The sequence below is a fragment of the Artemia franciscana genome, chromosome 20 (genome assembly GCF_032884065.1).
Source record: "Artemia franciscana chromosome 20, ASM3288406v1, whole genome shotgun sequence".
In the NCBI taxonomy this organism is placed as follows: domain Eukaryota; kingdom Metazoa; phylum Arthropoda; class Branchiopoda; order Anostraca; family Artemiidae; genus Artemia; species Artemia franciscana.
In genome coordinates, this window is record NC_088882.1 from 6,788,348 (window position 1) to 6,816,291 (window position 27,944).

A 27,944-nucleotide genomic window follows, 5' to 3' on the forward strand; every position below is an offset into this window, starting at 1 on the left:
TGAAACTCTGACAGCATTGGTACAGTGTTGTTAACGCTTTAAGATAAATTGTACGTCTTTTCTAGCCAAATTGTGCCCAAAAGATGCTCTGTAACACATTAATGTTCTACGTCAGTTTCCATTTCCCAGACAAGATACTAGAATAAACCGAAAGGCAAGCAACAACATACTCTATATTCAGTGGGCTCCTGTCTTGTCCTCAGCACCATTAAAAAATAATTAAATCTTTGTTGGGAAAAAGCTCCCCTACTGTTCTGTCTTTTTAGTAATCGAAGGGCTGTCCTAGACGAATTGCTATCGCAATGAAATTGTATTCTTTAAAGCTGGGGCTCTAATCCTGGCGTCGCCAATTATTTGGCTGCGAACTGGGGTCAGTGGCACGCTTTCATAGTTAAATCAGAGCAAATCCAGCTCTAAATGAGTACCCGAATAAATTTGGAGAAGGTAAAGAGGAAGGGTATATGAAAGCAGAGGATGGATCGAAGCCACCACCTTCCTCCCCTGAAGGACCATGATTCTATTCCCTAGGAAGTTATGCACAAATTATGGAGAACAGATTTCGCCTTATCTTAATTCATTTGATCAGTTCTCTCGTATCTGCAGGATCACAAGGCAGCAACGATTGACTTCTACTTAAGACGATCTGGGCCGATGCCTGTAGCTCATCAAGGGGTAACTGCAAGGGGTCTCTTCCTTGCCAAGAGAGCGGCCTAGCCTCATCCGTTGCCTACCAATCCTCACCCGGGTATACCGCGCCTTCTTTTCTTTTCTTAGTCTTTCTTTCCTTTGTATTCAAATACAAACTTTTATTGTATAATAGCATACAAAAATAAGAATGAATCACAACTTAAACACAATCACAAGGAAAAGTTAAATCATAAATGTAACTTAAAAGATAAAAAGAAACACTCAGACGAGGGCCTAAAGCATAAAGCAAAATTTCATAATGGTAAAATAATTTTGCATATACACAAGATTCAGCGCATATTTTAATAATGTTTTCATTAGATTAAAATTTTCAATGGATTATTCAATAGGTTATTAAGCTATATTCCAGTGATTCGCCTTCAAATTGAAAAAAATTGACATAGAAAACTTTGGAGACCACACTACCTTTCCGTGACGGAAATATAACAGCTCAAAATAGGGATGAAACCTTTTAATTGACAGTGAAACAAATATAAAATTTGTAACTGGATATACTGAACACACACACAGCTTTCCTTATCAGAAGTAAAACTAAAATACATTAATAAAAACAAACAAAATTTATACCCAATAAACTAATTACATATAGTTTATTGCTCTTATTGTTTCAATGCAACAGCGTTTTTTCACCTAAGAGTTTTGACCTCTGTCCACCTGATGTGTCTGATAAATCTATTGAACCGGAACCGAAAAGATTAAGGAGATTTAATTCCACTGTTGCATTGAAAAAAATAAGAGCAATAAACCCTATGTATGTATAATTTTTTTTTTGTTTTCATTAATGTCTACTAGTTTTACTGCTGATGATAGATACTCTATAAATGTCCGAAATATCCAGTTAAAAATTCATATTTGTTTCTCTGTCAATTAAAAGCTTTCATCCCTATCTTGAACTGTCATATTTTTGAAAAAATTGAAGCAACCATTTATCCAAGTCAAAAAAAATTCTTGTATTTACATCCTAAGATCCATACTAAGTAACTTTCTGATTTCCTCTGATTTCCTATGTGTGGTTCCCATTTTTTTAACGCAAAACAGCTTGCGGACAGCGGTTGTCAGAAAATCGCAAAATGTTCTTCCAGAAACAGTTCACTGCAGCCGTTATGCAAAAAAATATTTTTAAATATTTAAAAAGCAAATACAAAGGAATAGGCTAAATCAAGTTCTAGAAGCAAAGAAAAATATTTAAAAGCTTAATATATGAAGGGCTAAGTATTACAGTCAGAGCTTTCCTGATTGTTTTAAAGGAATATTTTGTGAGAGGTCTGATGTTCACCACCACGTTACTCAGATACGAGGAAAGATTGAGGTTCCTCGATTAGTTTCAAATAGGTCTTCTTTTTCACTTAGTTACGGAGCTACAAAGTTTTGGAATAAACTGAATATTGATATCAAGGAAATAGGTAGCTTTGGCCAGTTTAAGTTTGATTTACGTGTGGAGTTGCTCGGTAGGTATACTTTTGAAACAGATTAAATAAAATAAATTTTCCATGGCTATTCATTTGTAATATTCATGTAATTTTTTGTTTGTTATTTTTCGTTGTCTTGGGGTCACGGAAGGTAATGTATTGTTTATGTTTTTTTTATGGTTGTTGGTTTCGCTATATGGTCTCATTCTCCACATTCTCTCATTCTCTATATTCACTTTTTTTTTGTCTTGAATTTAGCACAGCCTCGCAAGCTTCGCTTATGTTGTACTATTGATTAAGAATTGTTTATTTCTAATAAATTATTCTACTACTACTACTACTATTAAGTGTTGCTTGTCAAACATTATTAGAAAACTTTGGATAAACATGATTATTTTCTCAGTTACTTTAAACTTTTGGTTCTTCAAAGCTTTAACTTCAGAATAACGGATGTGATTTTCAACAGCTCAGTAGAAATATCTCAACGCAGACATTAAACCGTTGTGATACATAAACTTACAATAAAAAACGGAAGAAACGGACAGATCACGCAAAAAAGGCTGTTTTAGCGTGAAATCGCATCAGTGGGAACTCGGAGTTCGGGTTATTAGTTTAGATCCATGTGATTGGCTGACAAAAACGGTTCACTTGAAAGTCAAACAAGAGTTCAATTGAAGGAAAGGAGTAAAATCCAGAGCATTTTCTGCATTCTTTATTTGCTTTTTGTTTTTGCTATTTTACTTTTTGCACTCTTCATTTTGCATTCCTTCTAAAATAGCGCTTCTACGTGATAAACTAGGCTCGTCTTGCTTATAGTTGCTACTTTCTTCTAGAACACACCAAATAAGTAAAGAGTTACAAGTTTATTCTTCATTTTCCAACCCGCTGGGTGTACCATTCTTGTTGACATAGTGGGCACCTAAAAGAAGAATAATAAAAAAGACGCGAAAAGAAATAGATGTGTTATACTTACTCCGCCATTTACCAGTACTATAACCAAACACTTGGAAAACTATAGGCCTCCTTATTCGCCTGCAATTCCCAGTGGACTTATTGGTCATCTGTCAATCCTATGATATGGTATTCCACCTTTAAACGACAAGCAGCCATGCCTATTAGGCTTAGGTCACTTGTTCGCCTGTGAGTTCAAATAATTCCTTTACTCTACAGTTTGAATTTTTGTCCAATTCTTTAAGAAAGAATATTTAAACACAAGCGGCGATGACTTTAAATGAGAAGTATTTTTAAAAAGACGTTAAGAATTCAGCGAAAATAGTGATTCAGTCCCAAATTCAGTCCCACATTTTACGTACAAGTCCAGTGGATATTGTCCGTGACGCGTCAACCCAAAATCAATACGAATTTTCATCCCTTAGTTCTGTGACTATCTATCTTAGTTCTGCTAGTTCTTCTATCTTAGGAATGATTCATGTACAGATGGATGATAGACTTATCTATCAACAAGTGAGATGACGTCATTTTTAAACAATCCTAAATAGCACTTATGCCAGATTTTGCCTCTCACTCGGACTATCTGTGTTGGCTTTTCCTAAAGTTAATCCACGGCTTGATGACCGCAACTACTTAATTTTAACTCAAATTTTAATTGGAGGGGGATCTCCCCTCCACTACCCTGGTCCTTTACTCTACAGTTTGAATTTTTGTCCAATTCTTTAAGAAAGACTATTTAAACACAAGCGGCGATGACTTTAAATGAGAAGATTTTTAAAAAGACGTTAAGAATTCAGCGAAAAGAGTGATTCAGTCCCACATTTTACGTACAAGTCCAGTGGATATTGTCCGTGACGCGTCAACCCAAAATCAATACGAATTTTCATCCCTTAGTTCTGTGACTATCTATCTTAGTTCTGCTAGTTCTTCTATCTTAGGAATGATTCATGGACAGATGGATGATAGACTTATCTATCAACAAGTGAGATGACGTCATTTTTAAACAATCCTAAATAGCACTTATGCCAGATTTTGCCTCTCACTCGGACTATCTGTGTTGGCTTTTCCTAAAGTTAATCCACGGATTGATGACCGCAACTACTTAATTTTTACTCAAATTTTAATTGGAGGGGGATCTCCCCTCCACTACCCTGGTCCTTTACTCTACAGTTTGAATTTTTGTCAAATTCTTTTAGAAAGACTGTTTAAACACAAGCGGCGATGACTTTAAATGAGAAGTATTTTTAAAAAGACGTTAAGAATTCAGCGAAAAGAGTGATGGTTGAGGAAGGGCCAGATTCCCCATATACAGGATAATTTATGTTCGTTTTAAGTTTTAATGTTGCTGCTTACTTTTCGTTAAAAAACTTTTTTTTAATTTAACTTATCAAACTGGGTTAGGGTTCACATATTCCACAAAAACCACGGAGGTTAGGCCCTTGCTACTTTCTAGCAACAAAAAACCAAAGTGTTGCTCGGGCAATACAATTCACCCAATCTTACTTAATACGCTGCTCAATAACTAGTCCCAACGGATTTTTTTTGAGCATCCACGTTTTACGAATTTAAAAAGCTTGCCACCTTTTTTGTGGAAAAGCTAAATTAGTTTCACGTGTGTTCTTTCTTAGAATACATGATGAAAATTTCGTTTCTGTTAAGCCTTTGAGCAACGTTGATTAGAAAGTACTTTTTAATTTTTTTAAAGTGCCAAGGACATTAAATGAAAATATTTCTTTCTCCCTAGACCTATTTCACTTGAAAACCGTAATTTTCTAAGATTTTGTTAGGGCAGTATCATATTTTGCCAGTGTTGCCATGTTGAACTTCAAAACAAACAATCAAAACAGACTAGTTAAATTTGACAACGCTATTCTTCCGTAAAATTCATGCAGTAACAGTAACATTTGCTTAAACTGGTTTGGAGGATTGTGAGTAAACATTGAGCAGTTCATATTATTGACCTACAAATAAAATGAACACACCCCTAGATTTGATTTTTTATGCTCTTTCGGAATATAATAATCGCTTTTCTGGCCAATTCACCCTTGAAAATAATAATTTCATTAATTTTTTATATACAAAAATCCATTATAACATTTGTTTCAAACTTACTATTTCAGTATAAATCCATTTTGTAAGAGCTGTATTCACGAACAATTGATTGTTCAAGATTAAGTTGAATAGAATAAAAAAATTAAAAACAAATCCACCATGTTTTCTTCTTAATCTGTTAGCCCCCCTTAAAATTGCTATTTCACCTATACGTCGAAAAATATCAAAGCCAACAGAACAAACATGGCGGATGGGAAAACGGACAATTTGTTTTGAATTTTTGATCCAACTTAAATATGAAAAATCAATGCTTGCGAATTATATAACTTTAATAAAATAGATTTAATTATGAAAGACTAAGTTTGAAACCAATGTTTTGACCCTTTTTATCCCGAAAAACATCGAGTGAAATTTTAATTTCCAAGGTTCCTCAAAGGACTTAAAATTGACTTGCGAGAAAAGCGATTATTTCATACAGAAAGAGCATTCAAAAGACATCTAGTGAAATATTCATTTTATTTGTAGGTCAATAATACGAACATCTAAATATTTACCAGATTGTGTTTTGTTTATGTTTTATTTTTTTTTTATAATGTAGCGCCCTCTACTATAGAAATCGGCAGAACTGCACTTAAAGATCTTTTCTCATTAAACATTAATCTCCAGATTTGTTTCCTAATTCTGTAAGATGTATATAGCTGATTAAGTTCACACTTAACAAAATCGAACAATCAGATTTCGTTTTCACTATAAAACATGATTTTTTCGTTTTAAATTAACAAAAAATTCCTAAGCCATTTGAGAATTTGTGGAAAGTGAGAAACATGATTTTAATGGATCACAAGAACGCGCCCGAAGATTTGTCCTAAATGTTGCAAATTGTTGCATTAGATTCAAATTGCAAATATATGTTGCAAGAGTTGCTAAAGAATTAATTATAAAATCTGTTAAATCCATTTCTACCTTTTACTACATTACGGCTACAAACTGACCCGCATTCCTATTACAAAATTAGCATTGCAACTTATATTACTCTCAGAAAGCCCAAAACAATAAATATTCAAGTAAATAAAACAAAAAAATAAAATTGAAGTCTAGGGGATATCTATCACTGGTTTACAACAACAACAAAGCTATTGAGACAATCTAACTGACTGCTTTACGCAATTAAATAAAAAAACAAGTTTTTTAAATGAAAGTAAGGAGCGACATTAAAACTTAAAACGAACAGAAATTACTCCGTATATGAAAGGGGCTTTTCCTTCTCAACGCCCCGCTCTTTACGCTAAAGTTTGACTCTTTCTCTTAACTCTACATTTTGAAACAGTAAAAAACTTTAGCGTAAAGAGCGGGGCGTTGAGAAGGAAAAGCCCCTTTCATATACGGAGTAATTTCTGTTCGTTTTAAGTTTTAATGTCGCTCCTTACTTTCATTTTTTATTTAATATCTGAACGTTTTTGAATCAATGCATGTTTTGATTTTGGCTCTCCGCAGAGGAATAATTAAAACGAAATTTGTATATTTATTTTTTTTTTTTGCTAAATGGCTTTCTCATAATTTTGATCGAATGATTTTGAGAAAAAAAGAGCGGGGGAGGAAGCCTAGTTGCCCTCCGATTTACGGTTAATTAAAAAGGCAACAAGAACTTTTAATTTTTTACGAATCTTTTTATAAGTAAAAGATATACGTAACTTATAAATTAGCTTACGTAAAGAACTTTTGTATTCTCATGTTTTTATTACATATATGAGGGGGTTCGCCCCCTCATCAGTACCTCGCTCTTTACACTAAAGCTTAAATTTTGTCCCAATTCATTAAGAATGACCCCTGAATCACAAAAGCCGCAGAATAAATAGTTGAAATTACTAAAAATACTTTAGCGTAAAGAGCGAGGTATTAGGAGGAGGTGAGCCCCCTCATATGGGTAATAATTTCTGTTCGTTTTAAGTTTTAATACTGCTGCTTACTTCCAGCTGAAAAAAAAACTTTTTCATATTTAGTTTTTCATTGTTTTTTTTTTAAGTAATGCTAGTAAAACCTGCGCTCCCTTCATGGAAATTTTCTTCCTCCATGACAAATTCCTCGATGGAAAGTTCCCCCCGCATATCCCCCTCTTCTCAACCCCTGCCTCCAACCAAAAAATCCTCCTGAAAACGCCTGTACACTTCCTAATAACCATTACTATATGTAAGCACTGGTCGAAGTTTTTAACTTGTAACCCCTCCCACGGGGACTTTGAGGGAGTAAGTCGTCCCCAAAGACATAGTTCTAAGGTTTTTCGACTATGCTGAATAAAATGGCTATCTAAGAATTTTCAACCGTTGACTTTGGGAAAATAATTAGCGTGGGAGGGGGCCTAGGTGCCCTCCAATTTTTTTGGTGACTTGAAAAGGGCACTAGAACTTTTCATTTTGGTTAGAATGAGCCCTCTCGCAACATTCTAGGACAACTGGGTCGATACGATGAGCCCTGGGGAAAAGAAAAGAAAAGAAGAAAAAAAACAAAAAAAACAACAAAACAAACAAATAAACACGCATCCGTGATCTGCCTTCTGGCAAAAAATATAAAATTCCATATTTTTGCAGATAGGAGCTTGAAACTTCTACAGTAGGGTCCTCTGATACGCTGAATCTGATGGTGTAATTTTTGTTAAGATTCCATGACTTTTAGGGGGTGTTTTCCCTATTTTCTAAAATAACGCAAATTTTCTCAGGCTCGTAACTTTTGATGGGTAAAACTAAACTTGATGAAACTTATATATTTAAAATCAGCATTAAAATGCGATTCTTTTGATGTAGCTATTGGTACCAAAATTCCATTTTTTAGAGTTTTGGTTACTATTGAGCCGGGTCGCTCCTTACTACAGTTCATTACCACGAACTGTTTGACAAGTATTCGTATTTTGTTGCGTAAGCAACACTTCGGTTTTATTGTTTTTTTTTATGCCATCGGTTTTGGTTTATTCACAGAAAGTAATAAGGGTCTAACCCAGGAGCTAGAAATAATTTCTATAGGACAAATGCCTCCCAGATCCCAGTCCCCCCCAAGTGAACTCATCCCCTCCGTGTTTTGCTTCTGACCTCTTCACCCTTAATAGGGTAAATAGCAGATAGAACGGACGTTTCCAGGGGATGGGCGGGGTTATCAGGTTCGGACAAACCCCCAAAATATTTCTCTGTCTCGTAAGTCAATTGAAAAAATGCAGGTGAGAAGACCATTTTTCCTAAAAGCGAAAAATATTTATCATACTCATTTAATTGGCCTTAAAAACGCAGGTAAAATCCCTTATAATTGTTTCTTAACCCCCCCCCCCCCCGAAAAAAGCTATTTAATACGGTCTTGGCAGATAATGTCATACTTTCCTCCACGAAAGTTGATCTGAATCGAAAGAATCGCAGCACAAGTAATCGCAGTAAAAGTACGCTGAGTTGTGGAGCGCAGTTTGGCAGAACCTCTTTTGGCTGAAAATTTGTACCCCATATACTCCCTCGAAACTTCTGTTACACAGCGCAAAATGATTTTTTACGTCTGGAAGCATCCTACACCCTTCGCAAATGTAGAGGTTTCAGGTCCATATTTATGTTCCTTACCATGATTTTAACTTATAGATTAAAAAAAGTAATAAGTTTAGGGCTTTATTAAAACTGACTTAGACGCAATATATATGTATCAGATTTTAAGTTTGCGTTTTATTTATGAGACCTTAGCATTTGTGTATAGGATTGAAATGTTAATAGATGTAATTACATTAGACCTAACAGAACATAAGAACCCTATTAGATAATTATTTACGTAAACGAATATTAGCACTATCAACTAATTACATAATTAAATTAATTACTAACTACTAATTAAATAAAAAACACAGTTGCGCACACCTCCCTTCCCCCAGTCTGTTCAAAGCTTCACTCTTCACTCCCTTCCATGAAGTTATGACGCCAGATGCAAACACTGAATGCAAGTGTTGGTATCTAGTAGGAAGTGTCCAGTCTGGTGAAAGATCTGATTCAATTCCGATTGTCCCTCCACTGGTACTTAGGTCGTCATCCTGAGTACTTCCATCCATCATAAAAAGGGTCGAAGTACAAGCAATCCCTGTGGGAGAATTTGGCAATTGATGATGATACAATTGATGATGGTCAAACCATCAGAGTGTGCTATGTAGTTTGAATTGAAAATGGGACTAGGAAGACATAGGGCTTGATCGTTTAAACATGAACTTACACCAAAACAAGTGTGTGTTAGATCTTAAAAATATAGTAATTTTACCACAAAGTTGTAAAAAACCTGATATCGAATAAAGAGCTTTTTTAAGGACAAGTATCCAAACCTAAGCATATGCAAAAAAATAATTCCTCTGGGCTACAAGGACTAAATTGTTGAGGCAAAGCGAAAATATTCAAGGGAAAAGCGCATGAGCAATAAAAAGGATACAGAACACATATTCATATTCTTTGGGTTGGTTTTGAATTCCGTGGAAGAATTTAAATAATGACGAAGACCACACTGCCTTTCCGTAATACAAATACAGAAGAAAGAATAATGAGGACTTTTCTTGATTAAATCTAACAAAATTTCTTGATTAAAAATCTATTTTTAAATTAGCCTAGGCATCATTACTTCTTAACAAAAAGTTCAGCCAAGACTAAAGAGGTTCATAAACTGTATTTATTAGAAATTGGAATAGTTTCTTATTGCGATGTTTCCCTTCTCTGCAGCTAATCTTGTAGTTCTTTTGGGACTGGGCTTGCTTTTATTGGTTCCTATTTTTGTTTTATTTTGAATTAAATTACTTTCTATAATTAATTTTGTGTACATAGGGTTGAGTGTGTATTCATTCACCCAAGTCTCTATTTAGGGACGTATAATTATTTAAGTTTCGTTTGATTTCGATTGCCTCGCGAACAGTTTGTTTGATTCCTAGGTCATTGCTAATTAGAATTGTTTCGTCTGAACTTTTCATTAAGAAGTAATGATGGTTATTTTAAAAATAGATTTTTAATCAAGAAATTTGTAATTAAATTCTAATTAAACGGTCTTTGTGATTCAGGCGTTATTCTTAAAGAAATGGTACATAATTTGAACTTTAGCAAACATAAAAAAAAAAAAAAAAAAAAAAAAAAAAAAAAAAAAAAAAAAAAAAAAAAAAAAAACGTGGGTGAACAATAAGTAATAGTAGTATAACTATAGTAATAGTATACAGTAATACTATAGCAATAGTATAACAGTCAGTAATAGTAATAATAATAATATAGAACAGTCAATCAGTAACATAAAACATATGCCACCGAATAGCTTAAGAAACAGGAATTGCTTTGTGTTCCTGCTTTGGTGTCTTAGTCTTTTTAATGCTTTAGTGTCTCAAACAGGGCTCTTGGTTTAGGGTTTTTGTGCCACAGCTTCTATAATGAAGACGGATTGGCATCCGATATTTCTTCATTTCTTCACTAGCTCTTAATTTCTTTCCTTTTCTCCTCTTTATCTTGTTTTATCTGCATATCTATTCAGTGTAGTTTTACAAATTATTTCTTTTATCCTGATCTTGAAGGAAATTACAGTTCGGGGGGTCGCCATTTTGGTTTTTACAAATTATTTGCAGGAGGAGCTTGGATGAAGTGACAGAGGAATCGAGATATTTTTGAGCGCCAAGAAGCATTGCCAATTTTTTCACCCCCTCTTCTTAAAAACACAAGTCTTTCATGAAGCTTCCAAATGGTGCACCAGAAGATTTTGTTCCTAGGGATAGCTAGAAGCTCGATAGCGAAGTGGCAGCTTTAGGAGATGGCAGCGAATTTATTTGCATGGTTTTTATCAAGACCTGATCGCTGCTTTAGTAGAGGGGTTTCACTCAGGAATCCCCCAATTTTTTTTTAATTCTTACCGATTGTTTTGTTTCAGCCACTTGGCCATGCAACAATTGTGAAACGAATGATTACAGTCCCCCCAAATTACGACGCAATCTTCTTTTCCACTCTTATTCTCCGCCTGACATTTCAAACAAGCATCTGAAAAAATAATAAATAAAGAGGTTAAACAAATAGAAATTATTTTATAAATAAAGCAAAGGGTTACATAACTAAGAACATGTTTTATGCTTGTAACTTTAACTCTTTTAAAACTTCCTTACTACAATATCGTACTATCGAACTAATATGTTATTTTCAAGGTAATATATTCAGTTTAAGCTAATTAATATTTGTATGCGTCAGTTGTGGACGCACGATTTTTCTTCTTTTTTTCTGGGGGGGGGGTATTCTTCAAAGCAGCACAGTATTATTTATGCAGAAATCTCGGTAACACACATAAAAATTATGATATTTAATGATGATAGAAGGTAATAAGCTTACCTAAGCTATGGATGTCAGGTGACTGATTTTTCTTCTAACGATAATTTCGACAGGACCTGTGCCTGTCATCATCAGGTTAATTCAAATTTCTTGCCGGAAAGTAAAATCACTAAATAAATAAAACTAAAAACACTGAACAACACTAATTAATTATGAGCCGAACCTGGAGTTATTGTTGTGCCATGGCCCGAATTTTGGTAGAGGCGTTGATGGCTGCTGTCCTGGTGGATCTTAAAGAGGTTGGGCCTTTAGGAAAGGGGTGGAGTCTTTTGTGAGTTTTCAATTTATGGGTGATTGGTTCCCAATTTCGCTAATATGAAACTCACCATTGTCTTTATTGATGGCTGGTTTATTTTTAGCAATTTCCAAAGCTTCTCTGATTTTCTGCTTTAAGAGTTGTGGGACAATAGCAATAAGTTGGGCTTGGTCAAACTTAATGGAGTGGGAAGGGTTTTCAAAGATATGATGGGCCAATGCAGAGAAATTATCTTCCTCCTTTAGCTTTGTCTTTTTAAGGCAGGCATCAATGGAATCAGCATGTTCTTTTAATCGGTGATGTAGAGGTCTCATGGTACGACCTATATAGGTATCACCACAACTGCAAGGAATCTCATATACCCCTGGTGGATCTGAAGTAATCTTATCCTTGCCTTTGTTCAAGAAGGAGGAAATAGTCCTTCCAGAGGGAAAAAAACACCTTAAAGCCAAGTTTAGTGAGTTTGGAACTTAAAATGTCAGTAATGCCCTTGATATAAGGTAATGACAAAAAGGGTTTATCATCTTCAATCTTAGGAGCGAAATTCTTGGTAATTCCACTCATCTTTCTCCTGAAAATAACCTTGTCAATGACTTTTCGGGGGTATCCGTTACCTATCAGAACATCTCTTATATAATCAAGTTCAGCCTTCAGCTCAAAATCAGAGGAGCACACCAGAAATGCTCTATCAACCAACGAATAGACTACAGAATTTTTAACTATAGGGTGGTTATAGGAGTCATATCTCAGATATCTATCACTATGAGTTGGCTTTCTATACACACTCAAGTCCAACCTAGTTTCTCGTTTTGTAATGAGGACATCTAAGAAGGGTAAATTGCAGTTATTTTCAAGTTCAATGGTGAACTTAATATCTGGGTCCTGCTTGTTAAAAATATTGAGAAAGGATATTAATTTGTCTTGTGCCCCATTCCAAATTATTAAGCAATCGTCAACATATCTCATGTAGAGTTGGAGATACTTGCAGTCCTGTTTGAAGATATTAGTTTCAATATGTTGTAGAAACACCTCGCTAAGAACTGGTGCCAAGGCTGATCCCATTGGTATGCCCCAAATTTGTTTATAAGTTTGATGCCTGAAAGTAAAGTAAGCATTGCTGAGACATAAAGACGTGAGAGTAATGATTTCTGTGGAGTCCAAGCAAGTCAGTTCTCTCCAGGAACCATCCTTTTCTAAAGCTGATTGTAAAGCTGGTATAAGACGCGGCAAGGGTATGCTGGTAAATAAAGATACAACATCAAAACTGCACATTGTGGTATTCTCCCCAATGTTGATGCTATTTAGCTTATCAACTACTTCTTTAGTATTTCTTATTGTGTGCTTGCTGCTGAGGGTTATGGATCTTAAAATACCAGCCAAATATCGTTCCAACTTCTGTGTGGCTGAACCTACTGTTGAGATAATAGGTCTAAGGGGTATATCTGGTTTGTGAATTTTCTTCTTTCTGGTTTGTGAAGAAAAATATGATCAGTAAAGTATTACCCCTCCGTCCTTCTCAGCGGAAATGTTGAAGATTTTTCTTGTGAGCATTTCTACAAGCTAAAGTTGGGAATCTGAACACGCTTTGATTCTCTGTATCTCTGAAAGACACATTTTTTAAAGCACCCAGTAAAATAATATCTCCTCTATTCTAGCGATAGCGGAAATTAAAATTTATTTCTACAAGCTAAAGTTGGGAATCTGAACACGCTTTGATTCTCTGTATCTCTGAAAGACACAATTTTTAAAGCACCCAGTAAAGTAATATCTCCTCTATTCTAGCGATAGCGGAAATTAAAATTTAATATAATTTTAAGGTAATTTCAACTGTTTAGAAAATAAAAGATATAAAATTAGGGACGATGAAAACGAAATTTGATTGCTTTGATTATTTTGCACTGGCGATTTTCTTAAAATCTTGGGGGGGGGGGGGTAAAGTTGGAGCCAATTTTCCCAAATCAAGTGAAAATGACAGTAAAAAATGAAAAAGATGAGCCATATAGCAGCCTACCATAAGGGTAAAGATAAACTAAAGAAAACTGACCCGTTTTTGTGGATGCTTGAATTATACAGTCTTATCTTAGTTTTGACAAGATTTTTGAAGAAAAGAAGGTACATGCGTATTACCCTGACCACACTCAAGAAGTTTGATCTATTTGATCTGTTTAAAATCAGTTTTTTCTGTGTGCAATCTCAGATAATCAGCTTAGCCCAAGTAAAAAAAAACTACTATGCAGGTATATCTTCATTAAATATTTAATACATAGAGTTGGTTAGGTTTGTTTGGCTTAGATATTTAATGTAATGTGTTCTGGGCGGTCTCCTTTCCGTAATTCTCTGCTGTAATTACCCTAATTTTGTTACTAAAGTATTATATTTTCATCATATTTAGTATATTTTAGTATATATCATGATTGACGTAACTTCAGTTCTTGAATGTGGTCAGGATAGCACGTAAGTACAGAAACTAAATTTTAGCTGGGGGCAAACTGGGGTTTGGGGGAGGGAACCAGAGGCGCCATTTAGGGGGGTCAGGGGCGGGCAAATGCCCACCCCAGTTTTCCAGGGGGCCCAAGTTTCCACTACAAAGGGCCCTTTTCCGGCCATAATTATCCATTATGTCCAACATAATCCATTCTGTTCAAACGATTTGACCTAACTGCACACCTATTAGCCAAACAGCGTAATTACCTGACGACCCTTGGGGTAATTACACTATTTGCTATTAATCATTGTAAACTTTGAAAGTAGATTAGATTCATAATAAAAGTCTTAGGTTCCGTCAAATGCCCCATGCCCACCCCAAGATTTGGCCCAAATGGTGCCTCTGGAGGGAACCGAGGTCTGGGAGGGGCAGTTGCCCCCATCCCCATAGCAAATTACGCCCCAGTTTTTTTTATTAATAGAGGAAGTTTACAAGATCAGTAAAAAATGAGCAAAAAAACAGATAATATTAAACTGATTAAGAAGGTTAAGCTTTCCTACTTTAGCGGAAAGAGCGAGGTGTTGAGGAGGAGGAGTCACTTTCTCATACGGAATAATTTCTACTCGTTTCAAATTTTAATGTCGCTCCTAACTTTCATTTGAAAAAAAAACACGTTAAAAAAAATTAATCCTTTGAAGGTACAGGTGTCTTTACGAGTCAACAGATTGTTTATGTTTTGAATCTTCACGAACGAAAAACGTTCTGAAATTTCATCCCGAGAGATCGGGATGAAACTTGGAGGGAAGAATAAGCACAAGTCCTAGATACTTCATTGACATAACTGGACTGAATACTCTCTCTTTGGTGGAGCTACAGAGGGGGAGGGGGTGTTAATTCGGAAAATTAGAAAAATTGAAGTATTTTTAACTTATGAACGGGTGACCGGATCTTAATGAAATTTGATATTTAGAAGGAACTCATATCTCACAGCTCTTATTTTAAATCCCGACCAGGTCTGGTGACATTGGGGGAAGTTGGAGGGGGAAACCAGAAATCTTGAAAAACGCTTAGAGTGGAGAGATCGGGATGAAACGTGGTGGGACAAATAAGCACATGTCTTAGATACGTGATTGACGTAAACGAACTGGATCTGCTCTCTTTGGGGAAGTTGGGGGGGGGGGTCCAGTGCTTTGGCGAATTCGGTGCTTCTGAACGCACTAGGACGATGATAATTGGTAGGCGTGTCAGGGAGCTGTACACATTGACTTTGATAACAGTCGTGTTCCCCGATTCGACCATGTGGGGGGCTGAAGGGAGAAGAAAAATTAGAAAAAACGAGGTATTTTTACCTTCAGAATGGGTGATCGGCTGTTAATAAATTTTGATATTTAGAAGGACCTCGTGTCTCAGAGCTCTTATTTTAAATCCTGACCGGCATTAAGCCTCTGATTTTCATTTTAAATCAATCTATTGATTCTTAGAATTTTGCTAGAGCTCAAGCCATATCAGCTCTTGAATCTTCCGACCTGGTTACAAGTGCCATATGAGATCTTAGCTCTTGTTGTTAAAGTTTTATTTTTTTATCATTTCTCAGCCTATGGAGTGTCTCGTAAGTCCCAAAAATCAATGAAAGTGTCTTTTAAATCATCAGACTTTCTATTTTTCTGACTAACAATTTACAACGACTAACAAAAGGGTATAATTCGATATAGGTACCACATGTTTTTAGCCGATTTTTTATTTAGCCGATTTCTACCGAGTTTTCACCCACATTCAGTTTAATTTAATTTTATTTATTTAAAGTTTAATTTAATTTTATTATTCAGTTTAATTTAATTTTATTAATTTAATTTAATTTAATTTTTTAATTTCAGGGCCACTACTGTCAAAAAATTGCAGTCTCAATAAAAAATGAAAAATGAAAATGAAAAATTTCATCAAAAATGAAAGAAAAAAATTTCTTTCATTAAAAATTGAATTCCTGATCTCTCATAATTATTAAGACACACATGACAGTATAACTTCAACTTTAAATTATCATATATCATTTCCACTGTCCTTGGTACAATAATAGCTTGCGGTCTCACGCAAGGTAAATCTGGCGCTAGCTACAATCATCAGAGACGGGTTGGATTTTTGACAGAAATAACAAATACTACCCCTAATAATTAATTTCGGAATTTAGGTTTATCTGTCACTAGGTTTGTCAGACATTAAAGAGCGTTCACCCTTACCAAATTATTTTCAAACCCTTTAAAACGCCAAATAGATCATTAATTTGGATAGGGCTTATATAGCACAAGTGACCTAAATAATTATAAAGGTCTATAGATTTTATGGTGATTCCCAATACTTTATTGCAGAGTTACCTATAACGCGCCTATTGTTCAATAGGAGAGAGCAATATTGCAATTGTTAGCTATAAGTAACTGTATCAGTAATATTAGTAACTAACCAAATAGAAATTTCAAAGGACAGGGATTTCAGCGCTGGTGTACATGTCAGGGCACCCCTTATGCCACATAGCTCCACCACGATTGACAGAGGACAATCTGGTGTATCTGATTTCTGAAATGCGGTGACCCCTCGGGAAAATAAGCAAAGAGAAATCGGGTTTTAATTTCGACAAAGCAGTGAACAATAAAAGAAATATTAAAACAAAACTACACTTTAACTAAAAAATAAAATAATCCGGGAGCCTTTCTCACCAGAAAAAAATTTACAAACGATAAAAAAGAAAAAAAATGTTTTTTTTTAACATAACAAAAAAAACCACGACAACTAAACACACGAAAAAATAAATAAATGAGAACAACTGACATTATAAACAAAACTCCTAGCACTGATGGTAATAATTTAAGACAACACCAAAGCAAATTTTTAATGAAATTTCCCCTCGGGAAATTCGCTTTAACACAGCAAGTGCGCGCCTATACTATTCATGATCTTAAAACAAAAACTATAAAGGGCCACCATTATCCTACAGAAGAGGGTGAGGGGTCGAACAGGCCCGAGAGGGAAGGTAGCGTACCTATATTAATCATATCTGTGTGAGCCTATACTCAGAGGTAGATACAAAATTAATATTAGGGGGGAGGGGGTTTGGATACAAATTTGGTTCCCTCATTGGTATTTTTCATCTCTCCAACCCTGTAACCAAAACAACTTTTAACCTTTCGGGGCGTGGGCCATGTGCCCCTAAAATAACCCCTGTTCAAGCTTCCAATATCTCTAGCTTCTCACGATTTCCTTAGATTTACCTGAAAAAAACATTTGATTTTGAACGAAATCCCCTAAAATAGTTCTTCACAAAAAACATAAATATTAAAACGAACTATAAATTGTCAAATTTTCGTTATCGTTAATTTTCAGGGATATTTCAAAGAATGTGATTCTGTCTTGTGTGACTTCAGGGAAACTCTGAAAGATTTGATGGCAGTGGAAGCGGGAGCTGGCGTATCCCCATGGAAAATTACCTTCCAGAAAAATCCGCCCGGATAATTCCGACCCATATTCCCTCTTGATAATCAAGAGGACAAGTAATAATAGTAGTGGCCCTGAAATTTTCGACTTAATACCCCCAGTCGTTCTCGAGATATTGCTCAGATGTTTTATTACCTTGTTTTATCAGGTGTTTCACAGTAATTTTTTATTTAGTTTTAAAACAACATTTAGTTTTAAAGCATCATGTGCAAATTACATTACTATTTACCCAATATCCCTAAAGACTTAGATATCGGACCGTTCTACTATACTGAACCAAAGGACTGTCAAAAAATTTTGATTGGATTGGTTTGAAAAATCAATGAGCTTGGGAGGAGGGTCGATTACCCTCCAATCGCTTTTGATTTTTAAAAAGGACACTAGAGGTTGTAATTTCCAACCGAATTAGCTCCTTTAAAAATTTCAAAAATATTGCTATCTATTACAGAGCGGCGCTGGCTATGATTATCTTTATATGCCCCTTTGAAAACCTGAACGCATATAGTTTTTTGTTAAGTTTAATTGAAACTCCATCTTAACATTTCTCAAAATTTCACCATAATACTCTTAGCATCCAGTTGCAGTAATTGTAGTGTTTAGAACTAATAGTATACACGTATTACCTTCTGGCTAGTTCAAAATCCGCCACAACTTACCCTTAAAGTTCTAACTTAATAATAATGTAAGCCACTCGTGAAATGCTGCCTTGTCAACCTTTTGAAAATCTACATGCTCATAGTTCGTTTTGATTTAGTTCAACATCCACCTAAGTATTCCTTGAATATTAAGAATCTATGCAACAAACCACTGTTTATCGAAAATTTTGATTAAATAATCGAATATTGTCCAAAATTTTACTTGAAATCCAATATTTGGATTCTCAAGCAGAAAACTGGAAAAGCAGAAAGTTACCAGCAATAAATAATTTTCAATTTCCCTTCTAACGAACATCTGGAACTATCTAGTGGGAATATGGGTAGGAATTATCTGGGGGCGGGGAACTTTCCGCTGCGGAGGGATTTCCGCGGGAGAATATACCGGAAAGGGGACTACACCCCGGGAATTTTCCTCGGGGAGATGTGCCTAAACCCACTGAAAGCACCGATGAGAACATGAACGTATGCGTGTAGAGGGGGGAGGTCTGGAACAGGCCACACCAAAATAAAATTTTTCAAAAATTGTTGGGCAGTTTTTAATCAAATTATCAAGAACTATTGTGTTTTTTTTATTGCCCCTCCTCTCACCAACAAAATCCATATTATGAGCCTAAGTGTGAATCCAACATTGGTTCAATTAGTTATACAGCTGACATGGGACACACACTCAAAATCGAGCCAAAATGAACTCATTTGCACTGACTATTGCCAAATTCCTATTTATTTATTTAAGATAGAACATTTTACTTGGAAGGCGCCAAGCAGTCTGAGGCTAGTAATATTTTGAAATTTCGATAACAGGCCCCAAGTTTCCCACGGTGGCGACAAGCAGTCTAGAATAAAAACAATAATATTTGGTTTTCAATCTGTACTGATCACAAAACAAATAAGATAAATTAGTACAAAAACTGAAACTTGTAAATATGTCTCCTGGTTGAGCACAAATAGCAGATTACATCTACATTTGAGCAATTGCGCAGTTAAATAACAAGGAAACCAGGGACACATTTTACAGGGATGGAAGGACATAAACTTCTTTTTCGGACAAAAAAAAACTTTGTACTTATCTGGAAACACATTTAAGAATTACGCTTACCTTACATCTCAGAAAATCGGTTTCATAGCTACAAAAATAAGTGACGGATGATAAAATGCATTGGACTTGAATAACTTCTGATATATATATATATATATATATATATATATATATATATATATATATATATATATATATATATATATATATATATATATATATATATATATATATATTTGCACATTAGGGGTTGGAGGGTAGCAGTGTTTTAACGCCACCGCGGTTTTCCGCCACCATATGTTTCCGCCACCTTTTAATTCAGGTAGGTCAGAATAGACATAGAAATAAGAACAGACATAGATACAGACAAACAAATAGACATAGGCATAGACACAGATATCGAGAAAAACAGAGACATAGACATAGACTTAAACTAACCTAACCTGTAAACTCTGATCCAACTAATCCTCTTGATGATGCAAGATTTCCTGGGTGGCGGAAAACCGCGGTGGCGTTAAAACACACAATTCGGTTGGAGTAGGGGTTAGGTTACCCTGGGTTAGATTTCCATAACTATGTTTACAAAGTATTATTTTATCATCACGTTTTGTTAAGTTTGATTAGGATTAACCTAAATTCCCTTTGGGCATATGTAAAATAACCTACAAGAACCAAATACTCTAATACGGGATATTTCACCCTAAATTGTATCAGCTCGTAGCATCAGAATGACTGGTTTTAAAAACAAGAGCAGATAGAGACTTTCGATTTCCGTTTTACAAAATTCATTATCTACAGTAGCCATAGTATTTCTTAAATTTCTCAAAATCACGCCCAAAAAGCTGCATTTGTCAAAACTTTTGAGGCACTTGCCAAAATACTATTTCAAGATGTTCTCAAAGTAAGGATCAGCAGGACAATGAAGGTTCAGCCGCACTTTGAAACTGATCTACATTGCCATGCTGAACTTCTTTTAAGAATAACTTAGTAATCACTTTTTGGCCATTATCGAAAAAGTGTGAACACGTCAAATATAACCTATAGTAGTGATGCCGACGATTATAAATCACTTTGTAAAAAGGATTAAAACAGACTGTTGGATTCCCTGCGTTCAGAGCCGTTTATCTTACAAGTTTTAGTTTCCAAAATCAAGAGAGAGAGAGAGAGGGGGGGGGGGGTATTTGCTTTAAAAAAATTTTTAATTGAAAGGTATTTTTCGAATCTACCGAGAGCTATGAAGTTTTGATGTGGTAACTACCCCCTGCTTCAATTTTTCCCCTGACACCAGTTATTTGTATGATCCCACATAAGTTAATGGGTTGAACTCTAGTTATTTGAAACTTAGCGAGTTTAACTAGGATATATGATAATTTAAATTAAATCAACATATTCAGATACCACCTTTTGGTTGAGGTTATCCTATTTGGGAGAGGGTCACTTGAGCCACAGCAGCCTCTAAGGCTCAAAACTCCATCAATATATCTCAAAAAGGAGGGGCGAGGTGCTCTCATAAAATTAAAATACAATAGCTTTTTTTATAACCCTTCACTTTTCCCCCTCCCCGCCCCCCAAAAATTTAAAGGCTACTTGAGAGACCACTTTTCAAAAAAAGAAAGAAAAAAAAGAGAGAAAATGTTAGAGCCTCTGCAGGTGGAGTAGTAGAGCATGGAAAATCACCATGTAATTCCCCTTCCCCCCTACAAAATGGCAAGAAGCTAATAGGCTATAAATAAATTATGTTCCTAAATTCCTGACCATTACTAAAAACTATGGAAGGGCAACTTCAGGAACAAAAATGCTCTACAGTTCCCCATTCAGCTCAACAAGACCAGGAACACTTCTCATTTTTTTCACAATTTCTTGATTAAAAGATTCAGGAAAATCTTCAAGAAAATGCTTCAAAGAAAATCACCGGGTCATTCCCGAATGAGGCGGGAAGAAGTTGTAAGAAAGGATTAAAAAAAAAGAACTTCTTGGGAGGGAGTAAAGAGTAAAGCTTAGCCTAGATTGGGGTGGAGGAACGTCCACAGCTGTGTTGGCCTCAGGCGGCTTGCTGCTGCAGTGAGTTGTTATTCAAATTAAACAAGTTTTCAAACATGATACAATGCACAGATCCCCACAGGTTCTGTGACCTGAAATGAAGGGGTAAAATACACATACTATTTAAACATCAACTCATAAATAGTTTATATGAGGAACTTGTGTATTATACGCCACTCTACGCTGTGCGAAACTCGAGAACAAACCGGTTTCTTCGTTAGTTTCTTCCAGCTTAGAGTGAGACAAGACAAAGACAAGCGACAGAATAGATGGGAAATATATAACTTGGGCTATATATTTGCAAGTGGTTGGGCGGGGGTTAGAAGTTAAGACAGTTTGAAGTTAGAAAACAGTTCTTTCTTCAAGTAAATAATTGTACCTGATACATTTCGCATGCAGACCCACCATACTTTATCCCCACCCCCTAATGAGCAAACAAATAGCCGAAATTCATTTCTGAAGTACCAAAGAAACTAACGAAGAAACTGGTTTGTCGTCGAGTTTTACACAGCGTAAACTTGAGTGAGTGGCGTATAATACACAAGTACCGATAAGATAAACAAGAAGCGAGAGAGAGAGAGAGAGAGAGAGAGAGAGAGAGAGAGAGAGAGAGAGAGAGAGGAGAGAGAGAGAGAGAGAGAGAGAGAGAGAGAGAGAGAGAGAGAGAGAGAGAGAGAGAGAGAGAGAGAGAGAGAGAGAGAGAGAGAGAGAGAGAGAGAGAGAGAGAGAGAGAGAGAGAGAGAGAGAGAGAGAGAGAGCGTAGAATATCTAAGCAGTTAGCAGGAATTTATTCTAATCACTGGGCAAAACTAGACCGGCAATGAACGGCCAAAAATCGATCAGAAATTACAAGTTTTTTACAAGTCATTTTGAACGGATTGCCAAACGGCTGACATTCTCGATCTACAACAGTAAGGGTATTCCATATAATAACGTGTAACAGAAGGATTTAATCAATATGTTGCTGTTGGAGTAAGCGAAATTTGAACATTCTAAGAGCTACGAAGCTGATAATTCATCCGATCCGATGCAGAGGATGAAGCAAATCAAAAGGACCAGGGAGGATCATCACAGAGCTGAAGCAAAGTGAAGGATGCAGAAGAAAGAACATAAAAGCTTTTCAACATCCAGTAACGGTTTAGTTATTAAATTGCTTATTACCTCGATTAGACTTACCGTTTAATATAATTGTTAGAAAGTGGTTTACGAGTATATAAAAATTAGACATCGATATAACCCAATTAGGTGGGTTAACGGTAGGGTGTAGAATTGCGCTTCTTCAAAAGGAGACATGCTAGAACAAAAACATTTTTAGATTGCTAATATTATCCATATGGTTTGGTTCGCGTTTTTGGCAATCCCCAGCCCCCCCCCTCTAATGGTCTCATAGAGCCACCAAAAAATTACTGATTTTTATAATATGCAGCAGGTACCGTTGAATCATATTTCTTTTTTTTCATTTTTATCGGTGTTCGAACCGGTTTTCATCAATTATTACGCTATATTTTTCTACAGAGCTAAAGGCTATACGAGACCACTAGAGGGGGATGGGAATGAATTGTCAAAACTTTGAACCGAACCATAGAAATAAGCATAAAATGTGCAATCTAAAACTGTGTTTCTTTTGGTTTTAATGTCTCCTTCTGAAGAAGTACAATTCCGTACCTTTACCGGGTTACTTTATATAGGGTTCAATTTGATGTATGGGCTGAAAAGTGCGGATGGGTACGAGTAAATTCAATCAAGTACTTCAAAAATCAAATGTAAAAAGCGGACTGAACCAGTTTTGCCTGTGAACAGCTCAAACATAAAGATTACTGAGAACAATACAGAAAGGGTAGATCGAGCAAACAAGTTTAAACAATAAGAAAACCCCTGACGTCAATGCTAACGCCCTTCTACGTCAGCAAAGGACGCTAAGGAGGGGACTTCAAACTATGAATGTGAGCAAACAACAAGATAATGTGATTCGATTACTAAGAAAGCGAACAAGTAGTTCGCACAAAGTTCAAGTTTGCACGAAAAAAAAAATTGGTTAAAAAAATGATTAAAAAATTGAAAATTTGAATTAGAAGTGTTCAGCAATTTGTGCAAAATATAGGATTCGGTGACCAGCCTCCGAGGCCCCTTCCCCAACACACTTCCCTGACAAGTCTCATTTCAAAAAATAACATTCATAAGATTACGAATCACGAACGAAGTAAAGAAACTGGAAATAGAGTATTTGTGTCTTATAGCCACCACGCTCAAGTTCTGTTGAGAAGTGAAGTTTGGTTAATGCTAGTGAAATAATCGGTTTTTCAGACCATGGGGTGAAACTCATTACACTTGACCGTGAACCATACAAAAAATTTTCTCGACCCCGGCGTCTCTACCCAAAGAGTATAGAGAATGTGGGGTTCCGCAAAGTGGAGGAATAAACGGCACCGAGGCACATCCCGTCATCATGTAAAATCATACCTTACAGAGTACATGTGGCGGGCAGCAGTAACGGCAGAAGACAGAGCTCATTACAACGCAATTATTAGAGACATTTCTGCGTTCTGGGCGCATATTTCTAAGTTGTAGTTTTCATAATTTTGTTGAAAAAGTATTATATTTTCATCATATTTTGTTCTATTTCATTAGCATTAACCAAACTTCACTTCTCGACAGAACTTGAGTGCGGGGGCTATAAGACACCAAGTACTGGAAATAGTTCTAGTGTTATATTTCCAAAAATTTCGACACATAAACACAAATAACGGGAAACAGGAAACAATGTTCTTTTGATATTCCTAGTCTATTATAGACACCTTTTCCTGTGAAGGGCTGGAACGTTTTAACTTTATAAGGGGGAGTCCTACAAAGACCATTTGGGTAAGAGGACATTTATTCCCAAGTCAACATTAAAGCTAACTGTAAATTTATTATGCCCAAAAGAATTTACCAGAGATTCTGGCATATATTGCTGAACATCTAAATGAGATGCCACTGTGTCATTCGGGACCATGTACTGCTCTATACCATTTGGGACTGTGGTGCGCGTTTAGTCATCTTCCAATCGGTTTCAGTCCCTTGAAACGACTTTAAAATCTTTAATTTACTTTGCCAAGTTTTCGATAACATGCCTAAGGTCAAGGCCGTATCCAGGGGAGGGGGCAATAAGGCAGTTGTCACCCAAATAATTTGAAAAAAAACATTATATAGCCCATAGCCCTTGACTCTCCGGATGTAAAACCCTCTTGCCCCCCCCCCAACACCGTAAAAATACTGGAGCTACGCCCCTGCTGACTACTTAAGGGGCATCGCTGTCAGACGTCCCATTTGAATGGGACGTTACCCTTAAAAACCTATCTGTATATTCCTTAAGAAGAATAGTTAGCAGAAACATCCCTAGACATTTATCTAGGTAAACAATTAGGAGCATATTAGACCCAAGCCTTTCGCAGCCTGACCTTTTACTTTTACACGCTTAATTTTGCAAGAGAACCAAACCTGCAAGTAGCTAAAAAAAAAACATCGGCACTTTTTCTGTTTTTATTTCTGTTACTGTTTATGTCTAACCTGTTTCTAATTCTATTTTTCAAGAAAAAAAAAACAGCACAGAAAACAGAAACAGGACTGTTATTGTCGGACATGTTTCTGTCCTGTTTTTTCTGTTTCTGTTTTTTTTTTCGTTTTACGATGTGCTTGCATTTACACTATTGTTAAAGTTTGCTACCTTACGAGGATTGAAAGGTCTTCATGCTTTGGCCATCTCCTTCACCGAGCTGTAACCAATACTCTCAAGTTCTGGGGAGAAATTGATGTGGAGCAAGTTGTTGAATGTGAATCTGATGACAATGACGATGAATTGAAAGAAGACTCAAGTAGGGAGAAACAGATTGATGCAGACGAAAATGATCTGCTCGATGTCATAGATGAGGATATTGCTAATGCCGCGTCTGATATGGATGATTCTGACAAGTTGGATGAAGAAAGTGCATGTGATGAGTGGACTGAAACTAAACCTGACTCTTCAGGCAGCACTAGAGACACAGTTTTTATTTTATTTAGATAGCTCTTGCACCTAATGCTTTTTCAGCTAAAAAGAAGCTGTAGTATCTAGTTCTTCTAGAAGCTCTAGAAGAAGCTATTTTAGCATGGCGTAAAGTATTTTAGCACGGATAGTGCAAGCAATCCAATGTACAAGAGCAACTGATGGAAGACTCGAAACACGGTTGTTTCAAAGTGACAAGTTCAAAGTTTGATCTTCAGTTACAGCTGTTTTTTTTTATATAAAAACAGCTGTTTTCTGCTTTTCCAAAAAAAAACTAAAAAAAGTAGAAATAAGGTCGGCTATTTTTGACTGACCTGTTTCTGTTTCTGTTCTTTTTCACCTTTTTTCCCGTATTTGTTTTTCTGAGAAACAGAAGCATTGCCAATGCTTATTCTGAAGTTTAAATACTGAATGGTAAAAGTAAAACAGTTCTAAATAGGGATGAAACCTTTTAATTGACAGTGAACAGATATAAAATTTTTTAACTGGATATTTCGAGCACATATACAGTGTTCATCAACACTGCTGATGTTTTACTTCTGATGATGAACACTGTATATGTGTTCGAAATATCCAGTAAAAATTTTTTATATCTGTTCACTGTCAATTAAAAGGTTTCATCCCTATTTTGAACTGCTTTACTTTCGTCATGGAAAGGCGGTGTGGTCTTCGAAGTTATCTACAGAATGGTAAACCGGGTTTTTTGCTGATAAAACTAGGCAGACTTCTTGAGTGTGTTCTGGATAGTACGGGAGTACCAGAAAAAATTTAAAAAATGGCATTAATAAACGCAAAATAGTCCAAAAGGATAAAATATTTGATTTTCGATGTCCTTAGTACTTTTAATTAAAGCAGCCAATCTCAAAAATTGAGAACCTAGCTCCCGGAGCGTTTTGAACATAAACTGAAGGAAAAAAGCGACAAACATAGCCTACTACTTTTTATGATTAATTTATGCCTAAAACTATTATATCAAGAAAAATACGACTAAAAATTACATCTAATGGGCTAAAAATAGAGAGATTATCAGCTTAGTCACGTTGACGTGATGCTACCCTCGGGTAAACCACCCTGCACATATAAGAGCGATTTGCATCGGGTTGGGAACAATTCTTGAAAGAGCGTTGGCAAAAGTGGTCTTATACACATTACGGATACTGGAAACGGATATAGAAAAAAGGTACCTTGAGCGTGAAATAAGGATTTATATTGGGCTAAGTTATCGGAAATTTAAGGAATGGATCTATAGCCCAATTTGGGACATGTTGCACTAATTTCAAGCTCTTAATCCCACCCTCTCCGTGCCGGCAGGACTTCATTAAAGACCTCATCTTCTGAAAAACTGAACATTTTTTTTTCAAATGCAACTAAAGAGTAAATTTAAACCTCAGAAAACAATAATTTGTCCAATATAATGAGGGACTGCCCCCCTGATATCTCTCAAACCAGTGAAAATTTAGAAATGGGCCTCTTCAGAAGGAGACATCCAGTAACAAAAAGAGACAGATTCTTAGAATGCTAATACTAATACTTAGAATACTGCTTATTTTCATGGTTTGATTTACATTTTAGACAATTAATTTCCAGCCTTCTCTAATGGTCTCATATAGCCTTAGGTGGTACTTAGGTATTATACGAAACACACTCAAGAAGTGAAGTTAAGTCAATCATAATGAAATATACATTAACATGATGAAAATATAAAACTTCATTTATACAATTTAAGCTAAATATTTACAAATTGGGGGCGGGGGGACAAACCAAACCTTTGTTCCCCGTCATTCATCTTTGTGGCTATGAAACCGATTTTCTCAGACTTTAAATTCAGCAAACTTCTCGAATGTGTTTGGTATAATACAAAAGTACCCCTTAGGCTATGTAGAAAGAAGTAACATAATAATTGACGATTCAAAGGGGCTTTTCCTCCTCAACGCCCCGCTCTTAACGGTAAAGTTTCTTACTGTTTTAAAAATAGAGTTAAGAGAAAGAGCGGGGCGTCGAGGAGGAAAAGACCCTTCCATGTACGGAGTAATTTCTGTTCGTTTTAAGTTTTAATGTTGCTCCTTACTTTCATTTAAAAACTTTTTTTTATTTAATCTTTATATACTCTAGGGCTAAATGAGACCATTAGAAGGGGTCTGGCGATGAATTGTCAACAGTGCGAACAAAACCATAGGAATAAGCATAATATTAATACTCTAGATATAATGGCGTCGGGCCATTGAGCCCTTTGGGATATTGTTTTTGTTATTGCTATTTTATGAAAATAAATAGAACTTGATCTTGGACTTGATCAAGTTCAAGATCATATTATATATATATTTTTTTGTTCTAGCATGTCGCCTTCTGAAGAAGCCTAAATTTAGACATTCTCTCTTAAGCCCTTCAACTCTTCATGCTTTTGATCGGCCAATACTTTACTGAAAGCCTTTTGCAGTTTAACGTCCATATCTAATTGGTACTTATAATTATTCTATTTGCCGAGTGCCTTTTAATACATTTAAACTAAAAACTGAATTATTTAGAGCAAATCACAATAACAAGCTATTTCATTCTATGT

At 35.7% G+C, this 27,944-nt stretch overlaps 2 protein-coding genes across 2 annotated transcripts in view; one reads left to right on the plus strand and one right to left on the minus strand.

Moving 5' to 3' along the window:
- Positions 1–1,621: 1,621 nt before the first annotated feature.
- LOC136040382 (RING-box protein 2-like) overlaps positions 1,622–27,944 on the minus strand; it is a 97,174-nt gene continuing 70,851 nt past the window's right edge. The window contains exons 2-3 of the mRNA XM_065724639.1: positions 11,002–11,125; positions 1,622–3,036 (exon numbers count right to left, since the gene is read on the minus strand). Coding sequence (XP_065580711.1) covers positions 2,988–3,036; positions 11,002–11,125 — 173 coding nt within the window. The 3' untranslated portion in view covers positions 1,622–2,987. The remainder of the gene's footprint in view (positions 3,037–11,001; positions 11,126–27,944) is intronic.
- LOC136040381 (facilitated trehalose transporter Tret1-2 homolog) overlaps positions 26,492–27,944 on the plus strand; it is a 44,921-nt gene continuing 43,468 nt past the window's right edge. The window contains exon 1 of the mRNA XM_065724638.1: positions 26,492–26,564. The gene's annotated coding sequence lies outside the window, so the exon portion shown is untranslated. The remainder of the gene's footprint in view (positions 26,565–27,944) is intronic.